At 35.0% G+C, this 16,423-nt stretch overlaps 1 protein-coding gene across 3 annotated transcripts; it reads right to left on the bottom strand.

The window, feature by feature from the left end:
* Positions 1 to 4,850: 4,850 nt before the first annotated feature.
* Positions 4,851 to 14,109, bottom strand: LOC128230456 (galactoside alpha-(1,2)-fucosyltransferase 2-like). Of its 3 annotated transcripts, XM_052942729.1 has the most exons (4): positions 13,977 to 14,109; positions 11,087 to 11,240; positions 6,472 to 7,242; positions 4,851 to 6,217 (listed from the first exon to the last, which is right to left on the bottom strand). In XM_052942729.1, exons 3-4 carry the CDS (start codon positions 7,184 to 7,186, stop codon positions 5,796 to 5,798), a joined length of 1,137 nt encoding a protein of 378 aa, XP_052798689.1. In that variant the 5' UTR covers positions 7,187 to 7,242; positions 11,087 to 11,240; positions 13,977 to 14,109; the 3' UTR covers positions 4,851 to 5,795. The 3 variants fall into 3 exon arrangements, with proteins under 3 accessions (XP_052798689.1, XP_052798690.1, XP_052798688.1); XM_052942730.1 differs by lacking the exon at positions 11,087 to 11,240 and having other exon boundaries at positions 13,977 to 14,059; XM_052942728.1 differs by lacking the exons at positions 11,087 to 11,240; positions 13,977 to 14,109 and adding an exon at positions 9,114 to 9,336.
* Positions 14,110 to 16,423: the final 2,314 nt, after the last annotated feature.

Here is a 16,423-nt window from a genome sequence, read left to right as displayed (position 1 = left end):
AGGTTCCAAGTTCTTCTCCAAACTAGACTTACGCTCAGGTTACTGGCAAGTCGAAATGGAAGAAGAAGACAAGCACAAGACCGCATTTTCCGTAGGCAATCTTGGCTCCTTTGAGTGCAACCGAATGCCTTTCGGTCTGACGAACAGTGGCGCTACATTTCAGCGTCTTATGGAGAAATGTATGGGCGATTTAAACCTCAGAGAATGTCTTGTTTTCATTGACGATATCCTTATCTTTTCTGACTCTTTCGAAGAACATTTGTCCCGTCTCCAATCTGTTTTTCAACGCCTCCATTCTCATGGTCTTAAACTAAAAGGCTCAAAATGCGAGTTCTTTAAGTCGTCAGTTACCTACCTTGGCCATGTTATCTCGGCCAATGGTATTTCCACTGACCCGGACAAGACATCTGCAATTTTTGATTGGCCCGTCCCTAAGAATGTCCAGGAGTTGCGTAGTTTTTAGGGACTGCTGGTTTCTACCGTATGTTTATACAGGGTTACTCTAAGATAGCCCATCCCCTTAACCAACTCCTCGAAGGGCACGGTTCCACCAAGTCCTCTAAGAAGTCTAGGAAATCTAAAAGAAATTCCCCAGCCCCGTGGTCCTGGTCCGACGCCCAGCAACATTATTTTGATCTTTTAAAGACTAAACTTACTTCTTCTCCCGTCCTAGGTTTCGCTGACTTCAGTCAACCCTTCATCGTCCATACAGACGCGTGTGGGACCGGTTTAGGCGCAGTTCTTTTACAGGAGCAGGATGGCGAGGAGAAGGTGATCGCTTATGCGAGCCGAGGTCTTCGGGCAGGTGAGCGGAATTACCCTGCTCATAAGCTAGAATTCCTCGCGCTCAAATGGGCTGTCACCGACAAGTTCCACGACTATTTGTTTGGTAACACCTTCACTGTTTTCACGGACAACAATCCATTGACTTATGTTTTGTCGTCTGCGAAGCTTGACGCGACAGGTCACCGCTGGGTGGCGGCCTTGTCTGCGTACAACTTCGATATTGTTTACAAGTCCGGCAAATCTAATAACGACTGTGATGGTTTGAGTCGTAAGCCACAGATGTTTTCTGAAGCTGTCAAAGCTATTTGTCTGACAGCTACTACTTCTTTTGCTGCTGTTGAGAGTCTTTCTTGCGATAGTGACGCAGTCCTTGGAGATGATATTTTTTCAGATACTGTCCCAGTTAATCCTGTCGATTGGGTGCAGGAGCAGGCCAAGGATGCTGATGTTTCCTGAGTTGTTTCCATCCTGCGGTCCGGTTCTCGGCCGAGGGGGGAGGAGTTATCTCGAGAAGTCCGTTGTCTACTCCGTGACCTTTCATCTCTTTCTCTTGATAATGGTATACATTACAGAACCGCTACCGTGGATGGTGAGCAGGTCCGTCAGTTAGTTGTTCCTGCTGCTTACAGGTCTGTTGCTTTTCGTGGTATCCACCATGATGTCGTTCATCCTGGCGTCGACAAGATTCTATGGCTCGCCCGCCAACGCTTCTTTTGGCCTGGTATGGAATCCTTTATTAAGGATCATGTTTCTTCCTGTCTATCTTGTGTCTGTAGGAAGACGCCTGTGGTACCACGCGCAGAACTCGTACCCATCAACACCACACGACCGATGCAGCTTGTATGCATGGATTTCTTGAAGCTCGAGAGGTCCAAGGGTGGGTACGAGGATGTCCTTGTCATAACGGACCACTTCACTCGTTATGCTAAGGCGATTCCGTGTCGCAACCAAATGGCAACTACCACCGCCAAGGCCCTATATGAGCACTTTATTGTGCATTACAGTTTTTCCGAGCAATTGCATTCTGATCAAGGGCGTAATTTTGAGTCTAAGGTTATTAAAGAGTTATGTACTATTGCGAATGTCCGCAAAACGCGCACTACACCTTTTCACCCTATGGGTAATCCTTCTGCAGAACGTTTCAACCGCACTCTTTTACGTATGCTTGGCACGCTTAACGATGATCTTAAGGCCAACTGGAAAGATTACCTTCCAGCCCTTGTTCAAGCTTACAACGCAACTAAAAGTTCTTCTACAGGTTTCTCCCCACATTTCCTGATGTTCGGCTGGCATCCCCGTTTGTCCGTTGACGCTTTTATGGACACCAGTCCGGGTAACCTTGCTGACTCTAATTATTCCAGCTACGCCGCAAGGTTACAGAAACGTATGCACTATGCATACAAGGTTACCAGAGAGGCCGCACAAAAGCGAGCCAGCCAGAACAAGGCCCACTATGACCGTCGTGTTCACGAGAATAAGCTTGTCGTTGGTGATATCGTTTTGGTCAGGAATGTCAACCTCCAAGGAAGGCAGAAGCTCGCCATCCGATGGGAACGTAGCCCCTACGTTATCGTAGACGTTCCGTACGATGGTCAGCCGGTGTACAAGGTTCGCCTGGAGTCCGGCAACGGACCTGTAAGAACATTACACCGGAACATGCTTCTCCCTCCTCAGTCAATTCCCACTGACGAGGAGTCACCTGCACCTCAACCTGTCCCAAAAGCCAGACCGAGGACCAGAGCAGCCCCTGTTGACAAGGAGTATGATGGCGACACTAGCTCGGATGAGTCAAGTTCCTCCGCTGTCTATATCATCCCACAGCGTCGAGGTCTCCGTCGTTTCAGTTCTTCTCAACCGCCCACACGCGTCAATTCTTTAGCCCCGTCCACTCCTGTCCAAACCCCGCATATTGTCGCTCCACCTACGCCCAGTCCTGTCCCGTCCTTACGCACTCCTGACCCAGTTATTTCTAGACTTAGTCCGAGTCCTGTTACTCCCATACCCGTGCCCAGGCCGCGACGTACTAAACGTCCACCTGATAGGTATGGCGAGTGGGCTTATCAGCAAACAGCTGAATTCTTTGTTTGAGACTAAGTAGATTGAGTAGGCTTATGTATGAGTTGTACTGCTCTCATTATAGCATTTCAGGTAGTTTTCACAACAGTATTAGTAGTTTTATTATTATAGCGCAGTGTACTATGGTTTTACTCATTATAATATTCATATTGCGTTACAGGCATTTTCATTGCGAAGTGACTGCTGCCCTTTGTGACATATATGTATTAACAATTGTATCTGTTTGAGATATACTCTATTGTAATTGCCACATCCTTTGTCTCATGTTTTATATACAATACTTAAGCCTTTGCTATACATTATGAGATTTTATTCTTCTCGTAATATTATTTGAATACACTATCGTTGACACTTAATATTGATATCTATCATATTTCATTTCCTTGAGATAAAGTTATTTACTCTCTTTACCCGGAAAGTATGTTTCCTGAATGTAGGGTAAATTCCAACCAGGAGGGGGAGTATGTAGCAAGGTGCATATTTCAGTATTTTATTAGTTTGTGTGTTTGGTATGGTTCTATATCGTATATCGTTTTGTATTGTTTGTGTATCGTCGTGTTTAGTGTTGTGCTACGTGGCTATTGTCCTCTGTGCGTTACTGTCCGTCTATGTCCGTCTTTGTCCGAGTGCGTCAGAGCGTGATTACTGGTTATGCGAGTTTATCTAAATTTATAGAGTGATTGATTGGTTCATAATGCCTTTTCCCCTTTTTCCCGCTTCATTGCACACGCCCTTATTTATATATACACATAAATCATTCCGTTCTGAATCATCATCGACGCAAGTCAAGATTTCAATTGTAACAGTTGTTACTATATTCTTACTTATTTAATATTCGCTCTTATCTTTGAGCTCAAATATTCATTCATATTTAATTAGTATTTAGACGTGCCTGGTAAGTTTATTGCTCATAGTTCTTAGAATGTTTTATGTATTTAACCGCGAAGTCTCCCTTGATATATTTACCGATCACTGTCCATTGTCTTTGTATTTTGTGCTATTAATAATATGATTATGTTAGCATATTCTTTTTATATGTTTTATTATATGTTTTAGGTTTCGTTCGACAACGTATAAATAAATATTTTCGAACTCCGAAGTTGAGTGGTTTTGTCTTGGCACACCCACGCTACATTTATTTTACATTCAGATCCCTTTAAGTTTCATTTTTTATATAACTGCCAGATTGTTCATTTCATACATTATTTTGGGCATTATTATGCCAAGTTTCCATAATTTTGTGTGTTTATTTACTGATGGTTCAATTGTTATATGCTTTGCTGTGTTTTATTAATTTGTATTGTGCAGAAATTAACGCAGATATCATTCCTGTGTTGTGTTTATAACGTTAAATGTGTATTTTCCATATTTTCTGTGATAAACTAATTTATTCTCATTTTTGTTCAGATAGCTTGAAAAAATGTACATCAGTAGCTTTATTGTGGTAATCTTAACTAGGATTACCATTATTATTTTTATTAACCTTTAAATATGCACAATTTTGTTTTTAGATTAACTGAATTTATCGATTTATAGCCGACAGTCAGTTTTGTATGCAAAAGCGACAACTGCTACACGTTCAGCTTACAGGTCATACAGCAATAACCTCCAACATTTATCATGCTAATATTACTTTTATGTAATGTCAAACTTTGTGTTTTCAATAACTTTGTACGAAAAGATTACTTTTAAATGGTTTTAAATTAAAGGTTCATTTAAGTAAGTTATGTTTTTAATGGAAGATCAGGTTTCTTTATACTTATGGTAAATTTCCGTTTCGGTACAAATGCTTTCCGGAAGGGAAGGTGACCAGGTTTTTATTATTGCTAGTGTCAGTGTTTCCCAGGCGTGTATGTTCCGTTATGTATGATTTGCTTTAGTGTAATTGAGTTTAACTTCCCATTAATCCTGTCATGGCAGTGAACACTGTCTCGGCATCATAGAACCAAAGCCCCGTCCCGTCTGTTGTTATTTTTTGTAGACAGAAATGCATCGCACTACCGCTTGCATACAAATGGAAAACAAGGTGCCGTGTTAATTTTGCTTTACTCGGATATTTATCTACAGTCAGTTGACCGCAAACACAGAATTCTTTTCTATTCTGAAGGAAAGTACAAACAGTGCTACAAAATCTCATTAATAGTCCGCAAAAAAACCATCACTTACCAAGAAGGTTCCATCACTCTGCATATTAATAAAGGAAATCGTCCCTACAATTTTCATGTACACTTACCCCACCCGTTACTGCTGAAAAAGTGCAGAATGCAACTACAGCTGATATGATTACTGTAGTGATTGACACCATCTAAACTACAACAAATGTGCATTATCTCTGTGGTCTGAATTTTAAACACTTGTTTTTTAATACCAGTATAAATAAAATCCATTGAGCGTGGCGATTGTTTACACACACGTGATCTTGTGCTGTGACCTGTGACTTGCGGAATAATTGTTAAAATTGTATCGAATACATTTGTATTGAGATATTCTTTTTTTGGCACATTAATACACTAAAAACTGTACCGATGTCAATATGGAAAAAAATAGTTATCCTCTTTTTTATATGTATTTGATATATTCTGGTGAAATATGTCAAAATCATATTTGAACAACAGGGTTATTCACTTAGAGGATTTCGCCATACACAAACCGCATCGAGTGCACAACAATATTATTTATAAGATATTTTAGAGCAATTAAACCATGTGATGAAAGGCCTTTGTATATCCCACTGCGTTTGAAATCGAAAACAAATACTAATAAACAACATTACAAAGAATAAAAAAAAGATGCAAACACTGGATATATGAAACTGTAAATATACATGGTTTACAGTTTTTTTGTAATCAGGGGTATTTTAAATATGATTCCTCGAACAGAAATGTGTCTTCGACCCAAAATGAGTGGTATTTCATTGATCAGTTTCAAATGGTTTAATCTTCGCCAAGACCAGTCCATTCCGTTAAATAATAATCGTCTCTTTTTATTCTATGGTCCAACCAGCTGCCTTTAGCCGGAAATCCATTGTGATAAACAACCTTTCCACCAGATAAATAAGCTCCCCACCAACCAAATGTTCCAGAAGTTATAACAACATTTTTGCACGACATCAATAATGCAAAATCGTCTATCGCTTCCTTAAATGGGCTGAAAACAACGTTCTCACCTTTAATAGATTCCTTACACCACGACATATCGTCGGACAAAATAACAAAGGTGATATTTTTAAATGTATGTAGAAAATAGTTCATGGAAACATTTATGAACGTATAATCAATTGGGTTGTACCCAAGGTTGATGTGTTTCTTCTTTAATAGATCTCCTCTTCGTACATGCATACATACAACTTCGTCGTCTGAAAATACCAAAATAGCATAAAACATATGTTCAAATGATATTCTGTATGGTTCAAATTTAGGAAGTATTTCAGTATTAATTTGAAACATCAGTAGTTGTTACTATTTCTGTTTAGTAAACCTTCAAATGCAAGAAGTTTGAAAAAAAATGAGGCCATATGGTTTAACCAGCTTTCTAAACATAAAGTATCCAAACTTACTGATGATTCATCAATAAAAGATTTCGAAAACAACCGGTGGAAAGCCAACTTACATGGTGAAATTGACCGTAATAGATCTTCCGCACGCTTTCGTCTTTCAAACTTCATCGTAAACAATTCGTGAATTATATCGTCTGAAGAATTAAAATAACGAAATGATTGTAAGTAGCCTGAAATAGTCCAGTTCATATTGTCGTCGATATCTTCAATTTCATTAAGATACTTCCCAAAACCTTGTTCCTTCATTTCAGATTGGTGAATATATTTTGAAACCTCAATTGAAGTTGGCAAGTTAAACCATTTATTTATTGGAATTGTAGATGGTATAATCGGGATAAGTCCACGTTTTTGTGCAATTCCTAATAACGAAGCAACCTGGAACATTTGATTGCCAGTACGTCCCATTATATTTTTCATTGTAACAAAGGTACAGTTATTGCATATCCATGGACATTTTTCATATGTTCCGTTAAATGTACATTTTTTTGTTGTGCTGTACTTGTGTTCCAATTTCCTCCATGTTATGTTCATCTTTGTGAACATAAATGCTTGAAAGCAATCAACGGCTTCCGTCACCGAATGTATTTCTAAGCTTTTGTTACATAATGAAATATCACTTTTTATAATTGCATCAATGCAACAATCCTCATTTTTAATGTTACTGTTTCTTGATGGGGTAAAATTGACAGTGATCAAAAATAAACAAAAATAAATTATCAAAATGATAATCAACCCAAGAGTAGCTAGAACTATCCGTATAGTATTCATTATTGTTTACACACAACGCATCTTGCATTTGGTCAGTTGCTCTGAGTTATGATTACCTGCAATGAGAGTAAACATCAATAATACTTTTTGTCAGTACAAAATATCAATATTTATATGATGAAAATAACTACAGAAAAAATTCCAGTTGTCAAACCATGCATCAATAATTTCTAAAAAAAAACCCATATAAGCCTTATAAAAAAAACACGTGTCGACTTGAAAAAAACAATAAAGGCCTGATCATCGGTTCGAGTATCATCGTACTGGGTGTCAGATGAGCCACAAAGCAGCCACGTCTGTTGTTCTATTAATTTACACAAATAAATAGTAAATATGCTCTAAACTTTGTAAAGGTACTTTGGTAAAGCTTTTTGCAGAACAGGCTTTGCCATAAACTGAAAGTATAAAACATACTCTTTCTGTGTAAAGGGTGCGTTTATTAAAAACTTAAATATTTTCCTTTTAACTGTACGATGGAAACACGGACTATACAATTTATTGTTCTGTGTTTCTGGTTTGTGAATATTGATTTTTCCGTTCTTTGTCATTGGCGTTTAACTTTATCATCGAAAGGATGTTTATCGGTAGACTTTTGACTACCTGACTTGTTGCTTCAGTTTACCCTAATTTAAAAGTTGTATAAACATTTCGAATGAAAAGGAATTTTGATATTAATTAAACAAGCTTCCATGATTTATAGCATGGCATCATTCTCTCGTGAAAGCTTATATCTTGGATTATTTTAGTTATACAGTAAATAGTAAAATTAATTTAATTTGATGCATTTAATAAACTTATAGTTTTAAACATTGTGATCAACCACACTATTAACAAATATTCCTAGCGCAACATAATTGCATGCAAGCACATACGTTTAAGCAGTATGTCGAGACTTGATTAATATTAAAGAAAACAATCATTCGACAAGCTAATAAACTTTCATTAGACATTCTGAAAATTGAAATCAAGAGGGCCATAATGACCCCAAAACGCTAACCTAACCAAAGGGCCACAACTCTGTGGAAAAGCATTAATAAAAATGTTGCAATTCAAACATAGCTTTACTGATGACGATGCATTGTTTTATATTTGTAAAGGGTCATGCAATGAAGCTACCTGTAAAGTTTCATTGAATTTGGCCTAGTAGTTTCAGAGATTATTTTAAAGCAAACCAGTCAGTCGGCCATTTTGTTGTTGGTGTTGTTGTTGTATTTCAATCTCAATGCCTTGTTGTATTTTTGTAGTGGGTCATGCAATGAAGCTTCCTGTAAAGTTTCAGTGAATGTTTTTTTTAAAGCAAAACAGGAAGTTGACTAGATAGTTGTTGTTGTTGATCAATCACGACCCCTTGTTTTTTTGTAGAAGGCTACCCAAGGAAGCTTCCTGTAAAGTTTCATTGAATTTGAACTGGAGATGCTTTTCAAAGCAAAACAGGAAGTCGGCCATGTTGTTGTGGTTGTTGCTAATTAATTGTGACCTCTTGTTTAAATTTTGTAAGACACCCAAAGAAGTTTCCTGTGGAGTTTCATTGAAGTAGGCAGTTTCAGAGGAGATGTTTTAAAGCAATTGTTGACGGATTGACGGACGGACTGACTGACTGAAGGACAGACGACGGACAAAGATCGATCACAATAGCTCACCTTGAGCACTTCGTGCTCTGGTGAGCTCAAAATGCTGTTTGCGCTTAATTTAAAACGAATTGTTCGTTTTAAATACTGTGTATATTATGTTGTTTAGCTCCAATATATATGCAAAAAGCTACAGAAACATGCTCAGTAGCAAACAGTTTAAACATAAACCCGGGTTAGTGGCAATGGGCAAACGCCAAAGACATAGAACACAAATTAACATAAATTAACATAACTTTAGTTGAACGAAAGGTTCACGTTCAACGCCTTCATACAAAGAACAGAAAAGCGTGTTTTACCTTGAGATTTCCAGATATCCAAAGTCAGTTATTACAGCAGAAATGAATGTATTTAAAGATCCTTTTATACAAAGACTACTTCATTAATAGTGTTTAATTTCAAATGCTATCAAATTTCAACTTTAATTTATTTATCTATTCCAATTGGTTTCCAAATCCATTATATGTAAACACGAATGTTTTAAACCAAACCGTACTGTTATTTCAAAATGACAATCTATATACATTAAATTTACAGGCATATTCTAAGCTTAAGTTTATACCAAATTAACCGAGTTATTACACATTCTGTACAAATTTGTCTACTTTAACTTTCCACCATCGTATGGGCGATTAAACTTCAATAATCTTTTAATTGCTTTGCCATTTACACTCAGTGTAACCCGATGCAGTGCCTTTTGTGATCTCATTGATGTCCATGCGATTCTGGTAGTTGAGTTCAATAAGCAAACATAATCAACATATATTAAAAGAAACAACATTAATCACGTTGTCCTGTTCATTATGCATCTGCACAATGCCTCAAGTTTGTTTAAGTTACTTTTATTGACATTGATTTTATTTAGATTAAATGCGAAATGACATGAAATTTTAATAAAAGTTACAAAATGGGACGTATGGTGTTGTGCGGTTGAAGGTGAAGATGAAGTTGAAGTGCAAATTAGAATATCACTTCAGTTAAAAAAACGTTCATTAGATTGAAACGTTGATGTTAATTAGAAAGCAAGTAGTTACAGATAATTATGCAGAAAGTGGAAATGCGTTACCTAAACGTTTTTACATAACTTTATCTACTACACATAGTCAAAACGTATTCAGTGAGTATCGGGTTTTATTTAATGAATGGTAGCTTTAGTAAATAGCAATCGCCGAATTCTACTTAGCATCTGACTGTTTACAACTTTAAATCAGTTGAACTTAATAACATAATTATGAGATTTTCTTTAAAACATAGAGGTGCAATCTTTTTTGGAATTGAAAACTCTTTAAAGAAAATAGCCACCGACTTCCTTTGAGGGGGTTTCATAAGGCCTTGTTGAATTATGAAATGACGCCGGTCCGCAATGATCTGCTCTCCGATTGTCCTTATTCATACACGTCTTGCGAGTATATACATAAATATTTCCACATAATTATTCTTTTTTCAGTACAAATTGTTGCACCATATTTAACAAGATTGCTTTAGATTCCATTTCAAGAAACCTGCTCACAGTAAAACGCTTCAGCCAACTCCGTTGTATTGTCTCAATTATCTACATACATAGATGAAAAAAGTAATTATATTCATTGGAGAAGTTTTGTCATTTATTTAATTCATTTTTATTTAAAGTCTTATAATGTTTTAGTGATTAAATGTTATGCATATCAGAATAACTTTTGACCATTTTTCACCTCTAAATTATAAAAAAAATGCATTTATCGCAATAACAAAATGCAACAAAACCGAAAGCAAATCTAAATTTAGTGCGCTCAACGTCAAGGCGAAATTCGGATGTCATGTGACCCTTTGAATGTTTGTGTTGCTTTATATTAGTTGTGTTATAATTTGTTATTAATAAGCATCGTTTGGACTACGGGACTTGATCAGACTCTATCAGTTATATACCCCATTCGTTTTTTCTCTCTAATTATTTAATCCTAAGTGGCACTGAGACTTTAAACTCTTAGTTAGTATGAATTGAATTTAGTTTAGTGGCATGTAAATCAACTTCTATCTAGAATAACTGAATGTTAGGTCAATATTATCGCTGAATCTATGCATAGTGTATATTCATGTATTTCAAATAAAGCAAGAGTGAGAGATACTTTTCATTCAGGTTGTTAACCAGATATAACCTTTTCCAACGAAAACTTCAGGGACAAGCCCAATAGTCAAACATTTAGATTTAAACTCTGTTTAGGGAAACAAGGCATTTGACGCAATGTTAAGTCTATTTCCTAATAAGGTGCTAGGAAAGCAGGCAGTTCGTTACCTTTGACACCACAATGGTTTTAATGCCACGACCGACTATGTTACTCCACCCGGATTCGTTGTACCGAGCAGTTTCTGCAAGGCAATCAGGATCGCCGGAAGTTCCATCATTCCCGCTATGTTTAAGGCCCGCCAGAATAGCAAAAACGGCCAACCTATCATTTATAAACAAGTATACTCGGTAGAACTGTCCGTACCTCGGAATTCAGCTAAGATTTTGGTCAAACACAACTTCTTTTCTAATTTGGAATGTCCCTGGCATAAAATCAAAACTTGACGGTTCAGATTTTTTTTAATTGTCTCTTATTATGACTTTCGTTTGCTAATTGAGACTTGCAGAATCTTGGAACTCTAAACAACCAATGTTTCTATCAAAGGTTTCCAGTATATTAGCCGCTAAAGACTTGAGTTTAACTCAAAAGCTAGGCGCCACTGAAATCAAGAATGCTACAAAAACACATTTAACTTATTGAATTAATAGAAATAAGTTATAATGTCTTTAAATGTAAAAGCGAATGAATAAAATCAACTGGTATAATTATTTTAATGCAGTATCATTCCTTCACATGATTTATAGTGCTTTTAATTCCACACTGTATGCATTTGACCTATAGATTGATTCACAAGATTAAAGTCAGATGGCAAACAACCAACCACACATTCGTTATAATGTTTTAAGATGTAACCCATATATAACCCATTTTGTACAAGACTTTTATCACTCTGTAACAAGAATGATTTATTCTCAATGGCCGTTTAGAGGAAGGTGTCTAAACATTATACGAATCGTGGAGAAATAGACCTACCTTAAATGGATAATGTTATATAAAATCACAATAGTTGTGACTATTTTGATAGAATGTATGTTGGGAACTTATCATTTTCTAGGACCAATGTCCTGTATATGTTTTATTAGAACTTAATTAAACGATACTTGTACAGCAAAAGATCAAAGGTATGTTGGATAGTTACCGAAGAAGTGATTCTCTGCAATCACTGTCAAACAACGCTAATAAGATATGTTTTTATCCAGTCAAGGGTCTTCCACAGTGCAAAGGTCGTTTAAATGACAAACACTAAAAAGGTTTATTTTATTTAGTTTTGAAGTTCAATAACATTTAAAGTTTTCCTGAAATGTCTCAATACAAAATGAATATGTGTTTGTGTCAAAATTGTCAGTACCAACCATTCAACAATATTTTGAGGATTTGTGTTGATTGAGGCTTTGTTGTAATTGCAGCTGTCTTAAAAAATATACTTGCATTTATTTTAACCAGGAAATGAATTTAATCCACATTTTTTATTATTTTATAGAATATCTTCTCATTTGAAATTATATTATCAAGAACCCACATGACATTGTTGATTAGTTAGTCTGGGTCATTTTGTCATAAAAACAGAGTTATAATGTCGACAGGCTTGTCTGAAAAATAGTGAATGCCTTAATCTGATAAAATCTTCTTCATTAACATTGGTCAACCCCTTACTACCCCGAAACATGTCACAAAGAATGTATTGTGAACTAGCCAAAAATGATTGTTCATAAAAAAATAAAAATGAAAATGTTTTTTTTTAAACATTTAAATTTCCTGCCTATCCCACCAACAATTTTGTTGAAGGCCCTGAATTTGTGATCGTTTGCATTTTTTTTTGTCAAATTGTATGTATGTTTCTTTAAGCTTTTTCGGGAAATCTATTTGCAGTAGAGAATCTACCGGAAATAGAATTACCAAAAATATGCCTTGCTTTGACGAAAGCTGTAAAAGCGCGGCACACGATTTTTTGTCAGCGAAACGCCTTGTTAATTGTAATAGTATCGCTGTAAATCAATAACAGTGTTTAAACGCTAGAAGTTAATTTTCCAAAGTAAACGCAAAGCTGAAAAAATATTTCGTAATGCAGAAACATTAATATCATCTTGAAATAAATGAGCAACACTTTTTTTTGGGACATTGATTTTTTCAAGGTCTTCCAATTATGTCTCCGAAAAATTACATTTTGATAATTTTTCTAATAGTTCAAATTGTCTGAGGGTCAGTTCAACGTTAAGGGCATAAGTCCTCAAGAGACGAAACGCTCTCCATTGATGAACTTAATTATCAAACTTCCTTTTAGAAACAAGGGTAAAGATCTTCTCAATTTAGATAGTTTATTCAAGAATGAAAATGCAGAAAAATGTATTCCACAATACGTTAAGAATAAAGAAGTGCCAATAATATGTTATAAATATAAACAGCTTATTAGAAATTTCTTATTTTATTATAATAAAGTAGTAGCAGAAGATGACATTTCTGCAAATACACATTCTTCTTCAGATTGTATTGACTCAATGTACCGCTACTACCCTGTTGGACATATTGCTACAGGAGATTTTAATTTTACTGAAAACAATCTCCTTAGAAAGCTGCTAAATAAAGGTCCTAAATACCGGATAGCATCTGAAATTAATTTCCATACATGAAATATAGACAAGATACTTAATCCAAATATTGAAAAATCTGGTGTAAAAGAAGGGGTCGAATTTAATGCCTTAATGTCGTGGATGAATAAAATATTGTACTTTATAGATAAGAAAATAGAGTTTTTCAACAATAATCAATTGGCCCTCCCCCCAAAGTCTGTTTCAATAACTCCAATACTGATTATGGATATCAAATCCCTACATAAAAAACTGGTATTTGTACCAGCTGACAAAGCAGCTAATAATGTAATCATAGTTTGACGTTTATATTATGTTAAAACTATAATTGAAGAGTTGCAAACTTCTAGAACTTACATTCCTAGCCAACTCGATGAAGAAAGTGTAAATAAAAATCATATTGATTCTAATTCTAAATTTCAAGTTCAGATGAATGATGATCATGAAAATATTCCTACAATACACTGATTACCTTAAGTGCATGAAAATCCGTATAAATCACGATTTATTGTTAATTCCATTTGTTGTTCAATTAAACAAGTTTCTATTTTACTAACATCCTGCTTAACTGCTATTAAGTTTCATGTGAATTCATGTGAATTCTGTAATGAATCTCTTTTGGTTTATTCAGACATTATAGATTAAGGAAAACTTTCTTAAAATTTAATAGTGATCATTATAATCTGATATCAAAGTACAACAGTAGTCTTAAATAGCTGATTGCTAATAGTATTGCTCATCCCGATTTTTATGGCGATGTTTTAAAGAAAATTCGTAAAAGTAAAATGTTTCCAGCAGGTAGTTGGGCAGATAGACTCAATGAATTAGTTGGATTTTATTTAAACCGTGGATATAAAGGCAATATTTTGAAGAGCACTTGCCTTCTAGTTTTTGAAGATGAATTCCTGAAACGAAATATAGGGTTGAATATAGCATCCTTACATAACTTAGCTTTCAGTCCTTTGATTTTATGAAGATTTTGCTAATTCATGTTACCTTTAAAACCTTTTTTGGCGAAACGTTTTTGGCTGACTCGGGAGTGTTTTGGCATGTGACTTCATTGTCTTCAAATATTTACATTTTCAAATCATTTGGAAGGAAAGATAAGCTAAAACATGTCGCTTTTATTTTTTAATAATGTTTTCTTGATTTGTTCCCAGTTTTAGTACAATGATGTTTTTATTATGGAACTCTTTGATCACACAGTTTTAACCCTTTAATTTATAAGGCAGACTGTGTGTGTTGTTTATAATTTCAAACAATGATAGCATCGTATCTTTGAAAAGTTTTTGCATTAGGTGCTCTAAATTGTATTCCTCCGTCTGCAAATAGAGTTGGGATCTCTAATCATAGAAGTACTTGGGGTTTACATATAAGTTTATTATTATTTGTTTTATTGTTTAGTTTCCTCAAGTTAATGCATACTTTGATAAGATTTACCTTTTGCGTTTTATCTTCCTTTAGGATTGTTGGAATAGGAGTGAGGTTTGTGCAAATAAACTGGTTTAAACCCCATGTAAATTTACATTTTAATGGCCGTTCCAAGGCGGAATCTAACAATCCTTGCCAAACATACCTAGTTTTGTTTAAATAGTATAAATGCACTGTGCTGTTTGTGGAGTTTTGTGCTGTTCTTTCATTATTCTTGTTTTGGATTTTATGTTCTATGTCTTTGGCGTTTACCCAGTGCCATTAAACCTTGCTACTGAGCTTGTTTCTGTAGCTTTTCGCATAGATATTGACGACTAAATGCTTTGCAACATTTTCTCCAAATGATTTTGCTTATATAGTTTTATTTCATATAACATAGTTAACACAAAATAATTGATAATTTGGGTCATTGTCATAACAATGGACTTGCAGTTCACATATCTAAGTCATTAACTGGATGCCGACTATCTAATGGATTACCTGGTGTTCAGTACTTGGGACTTGTATACCTTTTGTGGAAGAAATGGCAACATCGCCCAATGAATGTCTATTTTACATCTTTGTTATTACCTTTATGACTGCCATTAACGTTATTATTCATTCGAATCAAACTTAGTTTAAAAAAGAATATACCGACTTTTCCATCAATCTGTTAGGTTTAGTAAATGCACACTTAGGAAAAAAAATGGGTGTATAACATTTTCTCTTTGATGCAATATACTGTTATTATATATTATCAAATTATGTTTGTCACGTTTTGCTATTCATCCCCTGGATATTGCTCACAACTTTAGTAATTCATCTTTAATTAAAGTTCCCTTGTTAATTGTATATGGTCTTTTATTTCAGACAGTTTTTGATACTATGTTTAATTTTCGAAAGTCAAGTTATTCATCAGGATGATTATATTTTTTCGTTCCGCATCCACCTTTAAATATATATGTTTTTTACTTCTTTCTGTGGTTCGATCTAGGCGAGTTGTGTAAATAAATAGTTGTATACTTTTGAGTAAATAATCTGTGTATTAAACCTTTATTTACTTTAATCAATCAAATTAGAATCAACTGTTTCATTTAATACAACGCTGTCAATGTTTTAGCAATTTATTTATTTCGACTTACTTGTTGAGAAATGTCAATTGATCAAGCTCCATTTTCCCATTTTGATCGATAAAACTGTTAAGACGATTTTTCCTGTTCTTCTACATTAATTAAGTGATTTCACCCCAATCTTCTAATTTTAATGGTGACATGTCTATTTTCTACGTATCAGATTTGAATAGCTTTTCCTACATATCACGACTAGCTCCCGGTTTAAGTTAAGAAACTCTTTTCTTTTCAATTATGACATTGTAGCAAACATTAACAAACAACATAATGAAATATTAGCAATATCTTTATTCTCACTTAATCTTGTATCATAATTACACTATTCTTAGTGTTAATTGTCATTTTCAACAATTATTAACACATTTAAACATTATTGTCC

This window comes from Mya arenaria, chromosome 4, assembly GCF_026914265.1.
Source record: "Mya arenaria isolate MELC-2E11 chromosome 4, ASM2691426v1".
In the NCBI taxonomy this organism is placed as follows: domain Eukaryota; kingdom Metazoa; phylum Mollusca; class Bivalvia; order Myida; family Myidae; genus Mya; species Mya arenaria.
This window is presented reverse-complemented; position numbering and strand designations above follow the sequence as displayed.